Source organism: Mytilus edulis, chromosome 10 (genome assembly GCF_963676685.1).
Source record: "Mytilus edulis chromosome 10, xbMytEdul2.2, whole genome shotgun sequence".
Taxonomy (NCBI): domain Eukaryota; kingdom Metazoa; phylum Mollusca; class Bivalvia; order Mytilida; family Mytilidae; genus Mytilus; species Mytilus edulis.
The window spans coordinates 25,511,177-25,526,492 of NC_092353.1; the positions used below are offsets into that span (position 1 = coordinate 25,511,177).

Genomic DNA, 15,316 nt, shown 5'->3' on the forward strand with positions numbered 1-15,316 from the left:
TGTGAAATGTCTATCATCTCTTCAAGATAAGTATGTTGTTGTTCCTGCGGACAAAGCTTCAAATAATATTGTCTTTGTATGTAAATCGTATTACTACGAGTGTCTTATAAAAGAATTAGGAATAAATGAACACTCAGGTAATCCCACATACAAAAACATATCATTTGACAAGGATGAGATTTTGGCGAATCATAAGTCCTTCGTGGCTTCTATGAACATTGCATTGAACAACAAATCGGAGGACTTACCTTGTTTGTATTGGATACCTAAACTTCACAAAATTCCGTACAAACAACGGTACATTGCCGGCTCATCTGCTTGTTCTACTAAAGAATTGTCCATTAGATTGACTAAAATTCTGTCCGCAGTTAAAGAGGGTCTTCAGATATACTGTGAAACTGTTTACTCACGTAGTGGTATTAACCATATGTGGATTCTGAAAAACTCTAAAGAACTTCTGGATAATTTTAAATCTCGGTCTTTTTCTGAAATTAGTTCTATTAAAACTTTTGATTTTTCAACCTTGTATACAACCATTCCCCATGTGAAATTGAAAACCCGTCTAAAAGAAATAATTCACAATGCTTTTCATCATAAAAATGGTAGCATACGCTATAAATTTATCACTTTGGGATACCATAAGGCATATTTTGTTAATAAGGAACAAAAGGGTAAAACATACTACACAGAGGAACAAGTGATCAGTATGCTGGAGTTTCTTATTGACAACATATTTGTTGAATTTGGAGGTAGACTTTTTCAACAAATTGTCGGCATTCCTATGGGAACGAACTGTGCGCCTCTCCTTGCCGACATCTTCTTATTTTCATATGAATCGGAGTTCCTTCAGACACTTGTTAAAAACAAGAAGATCAAAGAAGCCAGGTTATTTAATTTCACTTTCAGATATATTGAAGATGTTCTTTCCATTAACAATCCGAACTTTTCTGATAGGATTCCATTAATATACCCACCAGAACTAGAAATTAAAGAGACCACAGACACGGCTTCCTCTGCCTCATTTTTAGACTTATACCTCGAATTTGACATACACAGTCATCTCAGTACCAGAATCTATGACAAACGAGACGATTTTAATTTTGAAATTATCAATTTCCCCCACCTTAGTAGTAATATACCAACTTCACCTGCATATGGAATATACATTTCCCAACTTATTAGGTATTCAAGAGCTTGAATATAGTAAAACGTCACCTGCAGTGTCTGAGCAGAAAATTGATGAACCAGGGGTATGTCAAAGAACGTCTCGTCCTTTTTCTAAAAAAGTTCATTGGAAGATACCCAGAACTTGTTGATAAATATTCCGTATCAACTTCACAAATAATACAAGATGGTCTTGAAGTATAGATTTTGCGTACTGGCGTTTGTTATCATCTTAATTACGTATTATAGTATTCTTTTATATGTCTTTTTTAGATATTCATTTGAAGTGACTCTGTGGTTACGTAAAACCACATACTTTGAACGGCAAAATTATTTCATTTATTGATATTACTTTTACTTAAGGATCTTGACATACTATGAATGACTAAACTATTTTATTCAATAAGACTACTTTTTCTGTTTAGTCTGTTTTTTATGATATACATTTGACGTGAAACTGTACTTATGTATCCCGTCATACTTTGAACCACACCATTATTTTATTTATTATTATTACTTTTACTGTTAAATCTGGTTTTTGTTATATCTACTTTACGTGAGTCTGCATTTATGTATGCCGTCATACGACAAAATTATTTTTATGTCTACCTGTGCGAATTTCAAACGCGCAATTTTACACCAGTAATGAAAACCTTCTATCATTTATGGGTAGACTTTACATAGATGAATTCAGCCGTATTTGACGTGAAACTGTACTTATGTGTCCCGTCATACTTTGAACCACACCATTATTTTATTTATTATTTTTACTGTAAGTCTGTTTTTTGTTATATCTATTTTACGTGAGTCTGCATTTATGTATGTCGTCATACGACAAAATTATTTTTATGTCTACCTGTGCGAATTTCAAACGCGCAATTTTACACCAGTAATGAAAACCTTCTTTCATTTATGGGTAGACTTTACATAGATAAATTCAGCCGTATAAGAAAAACAAAATGAGAATGTTAAATTTGATGTATGCCTTTTTGTGCTACTTTGTTACATTTGTTGTTTATGTAGTGATATTAAGATGATAACACAATATTGACTGTTGTACCCCTATTTTTGACATTTTTACTCTTTGAGTATGTTTGTTTTGTTCATGCATCGTTGACAATGTAATGGAATTTGATGCGACTGTCATACAAGTGAGCGGTTTAGCTAGCTATAAAACCAGGTTCAATCCACCATTTTCTACATTAGAAAATGCCTGTACAAAGTCAGGAATATGACAGTTGTTATCCATTCGTTTGATGTGTTTGGACTTTTGATTTTGCCTTTTGATTTTTGATTTTCCTTTTTGAATTTTCCTCGGAGTTCAGTATTTTTGTGTTTTTACTTTTTACAAAACAAACTAAAACCGAGGTAAACACATCAACTATGAAAGGAAACTACGGAACATCAGAAACTCTGAATTGTGCAACATAAACAAACGCCAACATGCATAGAAACGGACTATTTGATAACAACTGACATATACCTGACTTGGCACAGGACATATTAAGAACAAACGGTGGGTTAAACCTAGTTTCATGGATAGCCAAACATCCTGCTTGTATTGCAATGTTAACGTAAGATAGTTTATAACACTGAAAATACGGATATAATCCATATTTCCAATGGCACAACTCCTTGAAAAATAGTTGTTCTGCATAAACCCTTTTTTTTTAATTTGTTTTTTTAGGATTTTTTAGGATAACATAATCCTGATAAATGCTTACAAGCCGAACAAACCATGTACCCTTCATACATTATAATACTCCCACAAATAAAAATCAGAATTCTGACAATGACCACACCTATAAAGTATATTTACTTTTACCTTAAATGAAATTAAAAAAAATATATCTTTTACAGAAACAAGTATAATACGTAAGATCATTTTGTTTATTTTATCCAAGTTCATTTATTCACAACTATTTTCCTCTATCATTTAAAACATTATCATCTGTCCCTGTAAAAGAAAAAGAGAACGGTCAGGGCAATATGTTAATAGATAAAGATTCAGATATATTGTAGAAAACAATCTTTCATATAATTTTTTCAGATGCCTGAAAACTGTATAGATTGGAGCGCCTATTATGCGGGCCTCACTATGCACTTTTTCATTTCATTAATATTATCAAAAGGTATAACCCATATTAATTTTATCAATCGCCGCTGGTTTTCAGAAGTAAGATATAAACTTTCTATATATAAAAATAGGTATGTATTATTAATGACGTATCATTTTTAAAAACCATTGACCTGTGTTTTGAATATTGAATCTGTGTAAATGTTTTTAAGGTGAAACAAAATGATAATAATATTAACTTTATATTAAGTACAAAGTTTTTTCTTTTGAAATGTGTTTTAGACATATTCAATAATGACAGTATGGTTATAAACTATCGTTGTGACGGGTGCCACATGTGGAGCAGGATCTGCTTACCTTTCCGGAGCACCTGATATCACCACCAGTTTATGGTGGTAGTTGTGTTACTCAGTCTTTAGTTTTCTATGTTGTGTTGTGTGTGCTTTTACTTGTCTGTTTGTCTTTTGCTTTTTATCCATGGTGCTGTCAGTTTATTTTCGATTTATGCATTTGAATGTCCCCTTTGTATCTTTCGCCTATAGATCTATTTATAAAAAAACTTTAAAAAATATGACACAACCTTCCGCTTCTTATCACCGCCTAATTCAAAATGTTTGCATCTTTTGAGTGAAATCTGCTTCTTTGATTTACATTCTGAGCATTCCATTCTCAGCACAACTTTCTTTGTAGTTTTTGCCTGAAATATACGATTATTGCCAATTATGTCTTATTTCGTCAAATACATACACCAAACTGTTAACATACTGTACATGTTAATGAACCACGTTTTCTACAGAGACAACTACTTGGAAATGTTACTGTTTCAAGTCATATACATGTATCTTTTACTTAATCTGCAGATTTTTGGTTCTAACAAAGTTGTGAAATTAAAAATATATCCATATTGTGGGCAGTGAGAGGACGAATCGGTATCAAGGTTGGAGAATCTGAAACGTTTCGCTCTCGAAGGCTCCATTAATCTTTACAAAAGTCAGTTAAAATGACCTCTACAAATTACCAATTTGTTACTAACTTTATGAAATGAAATATATATTTATCCTTTTAAAGTCGATCAATACCATTGAATTGGAAAAAGTGTGGAGTTGTGATATTTTCCCTCCATTTTGAAGCTTAAACCCGGTTTAAACTTAAGAAAAAACCAGTTAGCTGCATACATATTTCTCAAATTTGTATCCGTAGATGTTACTGCGAAATTTTTGAAAGACAACAAAATTTTAATAACGAGTTTCTTTATGTTCATATAAACACGATTAAAGCTTTTAGAGCAAACATTTTTGAAGTATTTATTGAAGTTAAAGTCAAACACTTCTTAAAGTTGTTAAAAGATATGATATTCAAATAAAGACAATAATAATGTGTAAATTCATATGAAAATTAGGGACTGTGATATGATTACAATGTATATAATATTAATTTTTGCGAAGCATTTAGGTCACGAAATATCACCAAATGCCCAAGAATAAGCGAGTTGTACGAATAATGTAAATGCACAGAAACCCGATCCAATTCTTCTTTTGCTAAAAGTGTTCTTGTTCTGTACTACATTTTTCAACTTTTCTATAATTCCGATTAAAGTATGCTAAAACCTGCAGTACAAATAGATAGATACATATGCCAAATAAAAACATTCCCCTGAATGGTTGAACAACTATTATGGTCTCCAGAACTGAGTAGCCTCTCATAAATTTTCCACCGCTTTTATGTATTCTATGTGAAGTGTAGAGGAGAGTGTGGATGATCCCTCGTAACTCTTGGCTAGCAACGATGATAGAGATATAAACGAAATGTATGCCAAGTGTTTGCATGTTCTTATTGAATTAATTTACGGCTGTAATATAGTTTAATGAAATAGTTTATTGAAAAAATTAGAGGCAAACATTCCGTTCATCGGATGAACTTCGAACTCCAAAGGTTCAGCCGCCTCACAAACAGAAATTTTCCTTGAAGTATTTACATTGAAAAAACTATTTACAAGAACGAAAGAAAATGAATGTTTACAGAACAAGTCACAGTACGACCCTTCAACAGTATCACAACTTGACGTTTAAAAGTTTCCATACCTTTTTGCGAAATACAGGTTTTGTCTGACCGCCATAACCACTCTGCTTTCTATCATATCTTCTTTTTCCTAAACAAGTCAACACAACGATTTGTTACAAAATAAATGTAAATTTCCAACAATATATATTTGATACAGCGATTTCGTTGTGTGGCAGAAAAATTATAAATTGTTTCGAAGATTCTATAAGACCTAGAAAGTAAATACTGTTGTAATAAAGAGTATTATGGAGGAGTTTACTCCATATAAACTCTTTAAAGTAACCTTAATGTCTACAATAATTCCGAAAACTTCACTTAAAATTTGTTCTAATTATAAAAAAAATCGTTAAGGCACGGTGTGTGTAGTTAAATCATACTCGTGACTTCATATGGCAGGCTTACACAATAATGTCTAGATAGGATCCTTCATGTCTGTATTCTATAACAGTTTACTATTTATGTCATTTTTGTAGATCTTTTACCAGTTATTCACTATTCTTTATATTCTCGTAAACTATTATTCTATATTCTTTAATTTATTGGCTAATTTTCTGAAATATTGGCCAGTTATTAATCACCTTGTAAACATCATACAAATTAACTCTCATACATGCATGAACGTTTTTGTTGCCTTGACCAAAGTAATAATATAGGACTTTTAATTCTTTCTTTTTGATTAATCACAATCTAATAATTGTTGTAAATCTTGAAAATAGATATTTTAACCTACGATATACACATTTGTGTAAACAGCAGTGCAAACACACTCATCAACAATGAAGTTAACAATTTAATTTGGAAAAAAAACTACATAGTAAAAGTGGTTAAATTCTAAGAAAATCTTACCTGCCGCATATAAAGACGCTTTGCCCTTCTTGTATTGGGTAACCTTGTGTAAGGTGTGCTTTCGACATTCCTTACTTTTACAGAAAGTACGTCTTGCTTTTGGAACATTAACCTTTACGTAAAGGAAATCAAAGATTCTAATTTCCGCAATCATATTGAGGAACCGACTTAAAATCATAGAGTATACAAATTAATATATATATAGTAAGTAGCTTGTGCGTGGAGAGAATTTTTTATTGTGAGTTTTCGCCTTTTTTTTTATTGAGTTTCACTGATGAGTCTTTTGTAGATAAAACGCGCGTCTGAAGTATTAAATTGTAAGCCGGGTAAATTTGATGAGTTTTATTATTGTGAATTTTCTTTTTTTTTTATTTTCAGTTTCCCTGATGAGTCTTTTGCCTCTTATGTGCTTTGTCTATATGCCTGTTGGTATTACCTCGAAAATTTGTTTGTTGATTGTCTTTCATTTTTGCTACGTGCATTGCCTATATACCTTTTTATGTTTCTTTGTTACATATATGACATAGCTCTGTACTTATACATCCCGTCATTGTGTTATATTGTACTATGGTAAGTTTTTGTAAAACTACTTTTCTAGTAAAATGTTTGCTATATTTTTTACATATTTATATGCTTTTTTTAAAGTGATAAAGATTATCATTATAACACAATGTTGAATGCTGTATTTTTGACATTTTTACCTATTAAGTCTGTTTGTTTTGTTCACACATCGTTGTCAAAACAATGGACATTGATGAGACTGTCAAACAAGTGAGAGGTTTAGTTAACTATAAAACCAGGTTCAATCCACTTTTTTTCATCATAAGTAATGCCTGTACAAATCAGGAATATGACAGTTGATATCCATTCGTTTAATGTTTTAGAGGTTTTGATTTACCATTTGATTAGGGGCTTGTCGTTTTGAATTTTCCTCGGAGTTCAGTATTTTTGTGATATTACTTTTTGCCGACGAAAGGAAGGTTTAAAGTACTAATATATAATATAAAATTGAGAATGGAAATGGTGAATGTGTCAAAGAGACAACTACGGGGCGCCTTATGGGACTCTTGTGGTTTTGTACAAAATTCAATTCTGTCATAACAAAATCATTTTTGTCTTACAAAACTATGTGCTACAGACTTGTTTTGTGAGAACTTCAATTTTGTGATGATAAAATTCATTTGTGTAGACAAAATTCATTTTTGTAGACAAAATTGACTTTTGTGAGACAAAATTAACTTTTGTGAGACAAAATTCAATTTTGTGAGACAAAATTCACTTTTGTCAATTTTTTTGAGACAAAAGTCAATTTTGTTAATTTTGTTGAGACAAAAGTCAATTCTGTCAATTTTGTTGAGACAAAAATCAATTTTGTTGAGACAAAAATCAATTTTGTTGAGACAAAAGTCAATTTTGTTCATTTTGTTGAGACAAAAGTCAATTTTGTTAATTTTGTTGAGACAAAAGTCACTTTTGTCAATTTTGTTGAGACAAAAGTCAATTTTGTGACGACAAAATTCATTTTTGTGACGACAAAATTCAATTTTGTAACAACAAAATTGACTTTTATGAGACAAAATTGACTTTCGTGAGACAAAAATCAATTTTGTCAATTTTGTTGAGACAAAAGTCAATTTTGTCAATTTTGTTGAGACAAAAGTCAATTTTGTCAATTTTGTTGAGACGAAAGTCAATTTTGTCAATTTTGTTGAGACAAAAGTCAATTTTGTCAATTTTGTTGAGACAAAATTCAATTTTGTCAATTTTGTTGAGACAAAAGTCAATTTTGTCAATTTTGTTGAGACAAAATTCATTTTTGTCAATTTTGTGTAACAAAATTTGATTTTGTATGCAAATTAGTTCACAGAAACCAAACTAAACTAATTTGAATACAAAATTGACTTTTGTCGCCCAATTTTCAAATTAGGTAACAAAATTCTAGTCTGTGTAACAAAAATGAATTTTGTCATGACAAAAGTGACTTTTGTCCGCTGATAGATAATTTTGTATGACAAAATTTTAAATTTGTAGTATGATACAAATTTTGCTAAACTGAACTTATTTTTGTTGAACAAAAGTCACTTTTGTCCGTACAAAATTGAATTTTGAGTACAAAACCACAAGAGTCCCATTCGGCGCCCGTAACAACAACCCGACCAAATAAAAAACAACAGCAGAGGGTCACCAACAGGTCTTCAATGTAACGAGAAATTCCCGCACCCGGAGGCGTCCTTCAGCTGGCCCCTAAACAAATATATAATAGTCCAGTGATAATGAACGCCATACTAATTTCCAAATTGTACACAAGAAACTAAAATTAAAATAATACAAGACTAACAAAGGCCAGAGGCTCCTGACTTGGGACAGGCGCAAAAATGCGGCGGGGTTAAACATGTTTGTGAGATCTCAACCCTCCCCTATACCTCTAACCAATGTAGAAAAGTAAACGCATAACAATACGCACATTAAAATTCAGTTCAAGAGAAGTCCGAGTCTGATGTCAGAAGATGTAACCAAAGAAAATAAACAAAATGACAATAATACATTAATAACAACAGACTACTAGCAGTTAACTGACATGCCAGCTCCAGACTTCAATTAAACTGACTGAAAGATTATGATTTCATCATATGAACATCAGGCACAATCCTTCCCGTTAGGGGTTTAGTATCATACCATCATAACATGTATGAGAAGAACATAACCCGTGTCATGCCAACAACTGTTTTTAGAATAAATGTGTTTAGTTCCGATGCAAAGACCTTATCAGTGACTCAATATTAACGCCAAAATATGCAATCTTTAATGACTTGACAACAGTATCGTAATCATATCCCTTCTTAATAAGTCTATTCAAAGGTTTTGTAAGTTTCTGAGGTGAATACTGACACCTTTGTGCTTTATAAAGAATATTTCCATAAAAAATTGGATGTGAAATACCTGAACGTAATCGAAGTCTGCATGTTGAGCTATATTTACGAATGATGTCTTTATACCGATGATAAAATTTAGTAAATGTTTTGACTAGTTTGTGATATCGAAAACCCTGGTGTAATAATTTTTCAGTAATACATAAATTTCTCTCGTTAAAATCTAAAACATTGTTACATACACGAGCGAATCGTACAAGTTGAGATATATAAACACCGTAAGATGGTGACAAGGGAACGTCACCATCTAAAAACGGATAATTAACGATAGGAAATGAAAAATCATCCCTTTTATCATAAATTTTAGTATTCAGCTTTCCATTAGTGATATAGATATCAAGATCGAGAAAAGGGCAGTGGTCATTGTTAGTATTAGTTTTATTTAAAGTAAGTTCAACAGGATAAATTTCATTAATATACATACTGAAGTCGTCATTATTGAGAGCCAAAATATCATCCAAATATCTAAAAGTATTATTAAATTTGTTTATCAGATGTTGTTTCGATGGGTCTTTGCTTATTTTTGTCATAAATTGTAACTCATAACAATACAAAAACAGGTCCGCAATAAGTGGTGCACAGTTAGTCCCCATTGGAATTCCGATATTCTGACGATATACGGAATCCCCAAAGCGAACAAAAATGTTATCTAGTAAAAATTCAAGGACATATATAGTATCAAAACATGTCCAATTAACATAGTTTTTTTGTTTATTGCTACTAAAAAATGACCTAAAAGAGTTTGAACATATATATTCACATTCTGATTTTTTGAATGCCCATTTAATAAGGTGTGTGATTTTTTTCTTAATGAGAATGTGAGGCAATGTGGTATACAGGCTAGAAAAATCTAAACTTTGAACAGATTCAAAATCACCAATATAAGCATGCAATTAGTCAAGTACTTCCAACGAGCCTGGTTAACTTGATGATTCTTTTACTTTTAAAACAACATATGGCCTTGAATGGCAAAGGATGACGTTTACGTGAATGCAACCCCATTTTTACAAAAGATGCAATAAATACTGTATTTTATTTTTCGGGCGCAAACGTATAGTATCCATCAAGTTGTAGTGATGCACTTTTGATACCGATTTTAATATGATTTTTTTTAATAAAGAAAATACATCACAAGCCAAAAGTTGTATAAACGTTTTAATCATCTGCCATGGGTTTCATTTTTTAATTTTCCGTTCGTCATAGCTGATCCGGCGCGCCAGCTTCGTACATTATTACATTGAAAGAACCAGGTTCTGTTACAAAATTTCTCAGACAGGATTAAGTATCTATAAATAAAGGAGTGTGTGTTTTGAAATATTTATATGAAAAAGAAAATTAACAGAGTTCTAAATTTAAGAAAGTTAATATTTTTAATAATTATTTAAGAAATGTATCGAGTTGTCAATTTTCCAAAAAATAAAGTATAGCCAATTAAATTTATAAACTGAATGACTACAAGTGATGCATTTTTTGGTCACAAATCTAAAGCCGAAATGTTGTTTTAAATATTGTCAACTTAAAATAATGAACGGATGGAGTGGATGCATGGTAACCGTTGCATATTAAATCCCTCAGATTCAGCCATAAAATCTTAATATATAATTTTAATTATAGAAAAAAACCTTACTAGATTAATAATATACGCATGTACTCACCATTTCGGCCAGTCGACTAGGAGGTTGATGTCTGATTGTGCAATAATAAATACGATATGATAAACGTAGTTTTATCAATATACCTATTTTATGAACTATCTTACTTGAGAAAAGAATTTCAAGCTAAGTTAGGATGTTGTATGCATAAACACGCTTTACATTTGATAATCGATTTAAATTCAAAGTTGGTTCCTTTCTACAAACATGCAGTTTAACATCAACATCGAAAATCTTTACGATTCTCGAAGATCTTATATATATATATTCGAATATTTCTGGTCACAATACTCACCTATACCGCTTATTATTATCTTCATAAACGGAAAATGTAACAATGTATCAAGGAAAACAAAACATAAACTATTGAAAAGTAACATATGCTTGATTGCATCTGAGAGTGGACAGAATAAAAGGGAGGATAACGGACTCCAAGACTATTTTTGTAGGCATTTTTATACAACCGCAAAATTTTTATACACCGGTGTCGTATATGGTATCAAGTTGTCGTCAGCGTCGTCCGAAGACAAATGGTTTCCGGATAATAACTTTAGTATAAGTAAATAGGGGTCAATAAAATTTTAACACAAGGTTTATAATCACTAAAGGAAGGTTGCAATTGATTTTGGGGGTTATGGTCCCAACTGTATAGGAACTAGGGACCACAGGAGAGGTCCAAATAAGCATTTTTGTAGTTTCCAGACAATAACTTGTGTAAAAGTGTATGAATCTCTCTGAAATTATACAACAAGTTTCCATACTACAAAATAATGGTAAGGATTGACTTTGGGGGTTATGGCTCAAAGGAATTAGGGGCAAATATAGGGGGAAATCAATGTTTTTTTTCTGGTGTAAGGACAATTGAGACAATTTAATAGCAGTGTAAGGGAGGTAATCCAAATCAATTTAAAGAGCAATGTTTGATTACCTCTCTTACACTGATTGTAAACTATGTATTAAGAAATGATAAGGTGATTATCTGTCAATTTATTGTTAGCAGTTACTATTAATTAATATTATTTTTAGCCATAACTATGTATGTCCTTTTATATTTTTAAAATTTTATTATGTATTTAAGGTAATCCATTAGAAATTTAAATTGAGATATTGACCATATCTTGAAGGACAGTATTTTTTGGCATAAGGGAAAAAGGGGGGTAAAAAAAAAATTGGATGGAGGGGAATTTTTCTCATTTCAGAAATTAAAAGAAAATGTTTTTAAATATTTTTTGGGGGTTAATGTTCAACAGCATAGTTTATTGCACAAAAGCAAAAAAAATAATAATTATTCAAATTATATTACCAATTTGAAGTTCTTTGACTACGGTTATACTGTGTCAGAAACCTATAAGGCTCCATGTTGAAGGCCGTACCTTGACCTATAATGGTTTAGTTTTATAAATTGTTATTTACGTCATCTTCCTATATCTGATAACTCCATGACCAAAATAGAAAAACAAAACACCAGTACACAAAACAACATAGAAAACTAAAGTTTTATCAACAAGAACCCCACTAAGAACTAGGAGTAATTCGAAATAATAAGAATTTCTTAGTTCTAATTATTCATCTTGGAGTAAAACGTGTCAAAGTTACAGATTTTTTTTTCTAAAATCACATGAAGTATTCTGCTGCGATGGTTATTGACTTATTGCAATAATCATACCTTTAAAATGTACATTCTTGTCGGGATTGCAGATTAAAACCAGATGCTCTGCAGGTGCAGCTTTATACGACCGCAGATGTCGAACCCTGAACAGTTGGGGCAAGTATTGACACAACATTTAAGCTTGATACAGCTCTGAATTTGGATTGTGATTAAATTGTTGACACAACATAGGTTGATACAGAATGAATGTGGTCTAAGAACTTAAACTTAAAAACTAAAAATATTTAAATTGGACATTTACCTTATGGTCCAATATCCAAAATCTAAATAAATGGTTAGATTCAGCATATCCCAAGAATTCAATTTTTGATGAAATCAAATAATGTTCAATTTTAGACCCTTTAGACCTCAATGTGGACCAATTTGATAACTGGGCCCTATTAATAAAAATCTAAATACATGGTTAGATTCAGCATTTGGAAGAACCCAATATATTCAATTTTTGATATAATCAAACAAAGTTTAATTTTGGACCCCGATTTGGACCAACTTGAAAACTGGGCCCATAATAAAAAATCTAAGTACATGTTTAGATTAAGTATATCAAAGAACCCCAAGAATTCAATTTTTGTTAACCTCAAACTTAGTTTAATTTTGGACCTTAATGTAGACCAATTTGAAAACAGGACCAAAATACACGTTTAGATTTGGCATTTCAAAGAACACCAATAATTCATTTTTTGATGAAATCAAACAAAGTTTAATTTTAGACCCTTTTGGTTCCTAATTCCTAAACTGTTGGGACCAAAACTCCCAACCTTCCTTTTGTGGTCATAAACCTTTGTTAAAATTTCATAGATTTCTATTTACTTATACTAAAGTTATTGTGCAAAAAACAAGAAAAATGCTTATTTGGGACCTTTTTTTGACCCCTAATTCCTAAACTGTTGGGACCAAAACTTCAAAAATCAATCCCAACCTTCCTTTTATGGTCATAAACCTTGTGTTTAAATTTCATAGATTTCGATTTACTTATACTAAAGTTATAGTGTGAAAAACAAATGTTTTCGGACGACGACGCCAATGTCATACCAATATACAATTTTTGAGGTCATATAAAAACAGTTGACACAGCATAGGTTTCTGACACAGAATGAATGTGGTCTAATGAACTAAAAAAAAAATTTACTGTTGAATATTAATCCTCTCAACAAAAAAAAATATTTGAAGAAATTTTCTTTTTAAATTCTGAAATCTGTAATGAGAAAAATTGAACATCCCCCCCCCCAATTTTTTTCACCTCCCCTTTCCCTTTATTCCAAAAAAGATCTCAATTCAAATTTCTAATGAAGTTTGCAACAATAACTACTCATTTAAATATAAAATGTCATACAGTCATTGTTAAAATTAATATTAATTAATAGTAACTTCTAAAAACATAAATGGGGAATGTGTCCAAAGGGACACAGATGATGCCCCCACTAGCATATAACCTTATAAAGGGACATTACTCAAGAACTGCTAAAGTGAAGCTGCCAAAAAATGAACTAAAACTGATTTTAGAGGAAATAAGCATTGTATACACATTTCATTAAAGGAGTAGGTCCGCTAAGGGCCGATTTCGGCCTCAATTTTCAAGTTCATCTAACGAAAGATTTTAGACACTTTCTGAACACTTAAGTGTCTATTTCAATTGATTCAATTCGTTAATGTGGAAGATTTTAACTTAATAAGTCATTTAAAACGCCCCGATTCAAGCTTAAATATGAAAAATCTATCAAATATGCCAAAAATCGTCACTTTTCAGATGGTTTCTGTCAAAAATGAAAGTGGCCGCATCCGTGTTCATCCTCAACCTTTATATATATATTATGTATTATCATCAAATACAACTTACATTTCAATATTATGAATGAACACGAATGCGGCCACTTTCATTTCAGACGGAAACCGTCTAAAATTTAACTAAAATGCTACAATTGTGAAGATTTCAGTAATTTAGCATGACTTAATGATGCTAGTACACGATATATGTGCATTGTGTTGTCAAAAACAGCCCATATTTATGAAGCAGAGGCATTCTACTTTGCAATAAATATCTAAACAATTACATTTTCACAATTTTCTAAAACTGCTATATTTTGAGGCCAAAAAGGGGTCTTACTGAACCTACTTCTTTAGATGAGACAAAGAGAACAGAAACTAAAAAAATCTTCAATTTTTCCACTTGTAAAGGGGCATAACTCTAGAATGGTAATCAAAGTGCTTGTAATCACTGAATGGTAAAGATTGCTTTAATGTATCAGTTGTTAGTAAAGTGAATATTGCATTGTATATTGTATATAGCATTGATTTAAGTTGATTCAACTACTATTCTTGACAAAGAAAGATAACTCCAATTTATTGACTGGAAACTACAAAAATGCTTGTTTTTGGCCCTTTATTCCTAGACTGCTTGCCCCATAACCCTTAAAATATATGCCAACTTTCTACTTATGCTATTAAACATTGTGGTACAATTTCAGAACAAATTGAAATACTTATACAATTTATTGTCCCGACACTAGATAAATGCTTGTTTTGAGCCCCTTATTCCTAAACCTTAGGGACCATAACCCCCAAATTCAATCCCAAGCTTCCTTTTGTGGTTATAATCATTGTGTTAAAATTTTATTGATTTCTGTTTACTTATATTAAAGTTATTATTCGGACGACGCTGACGTGATACTAATATACGACCTCCAACATTTTTGCAGTCGTATAAAAATTGCCATTCAGTATCCTTTTAATGAGGAGAAATGCAAACAAAACATTTTATCTTCCTTCATAACCAATGGCAGTTTTAGAAGCTACCACTCCTATTTCCAACACGGTTTTGATTTGAGTGGCAAATTTTCTACTTTTTGGTTTGATTTGATCTTCATCTAATATCTTGATATTCTGATATGGTGCTATTTGTATAAATAAAGTACAATTG

At 31.3% G+C, this 15,316-nt stretch overlaps 1 protein-coding gene across 1 annotated transcript; it reads right to left on the reverse strand.

Moving 5' to 3' along the window:
• Positions 1-3,036: 3,036 nt before the first annotated feature.
• On the reverse strand, positions 3,037-10,863 carry LOC139492067 (uncharacterized). Its single transcript, XM_071280192.1, has 5 exons — positions 10,734-10,863; positions 6,149-6,260; positions 5,323-5,390; positions 3,822-3,938; positions 3,037-3,121 (listed from the first exon to the last, which is right to left on the reverse strand). The coding sequence occupies exons 1-5, from the start codon at positions 10,734-10,736 to the stop codon at positions 3,101-3,103; spliced, it is 321 nt and encodes a 106-aa protein (XP_071136293.1). The 5' UTR covers positions 10,737-10,863; the 3' UTR covers positions 3,037-3,100.
• Positions 10,864-15,316: the final 4,453 nt, after the last annotated feature.

What these genes read in the sequence shown, in the direction of transcription:
- LOC139492067 (XM_071280192.1), bottom strand. An exon ending in AACCTGTATTTCGCAAAAAG is followed by an intron (nt 3,939 to 5,322) that starts GTATGGAAACTT and finishes CGTATATTTCAG; the next exon opens with GCAAAAACTACAAAGAAAGT. An exon ending in GCGGTGATAAGAAGCGGAAG is followed by an intron (nt 3,122 to 3,821) that starts GTTGTGTCATAT and finishes TTTCTTTTACAG; the next exon opens with GGACAGATGATAATGTTTTA.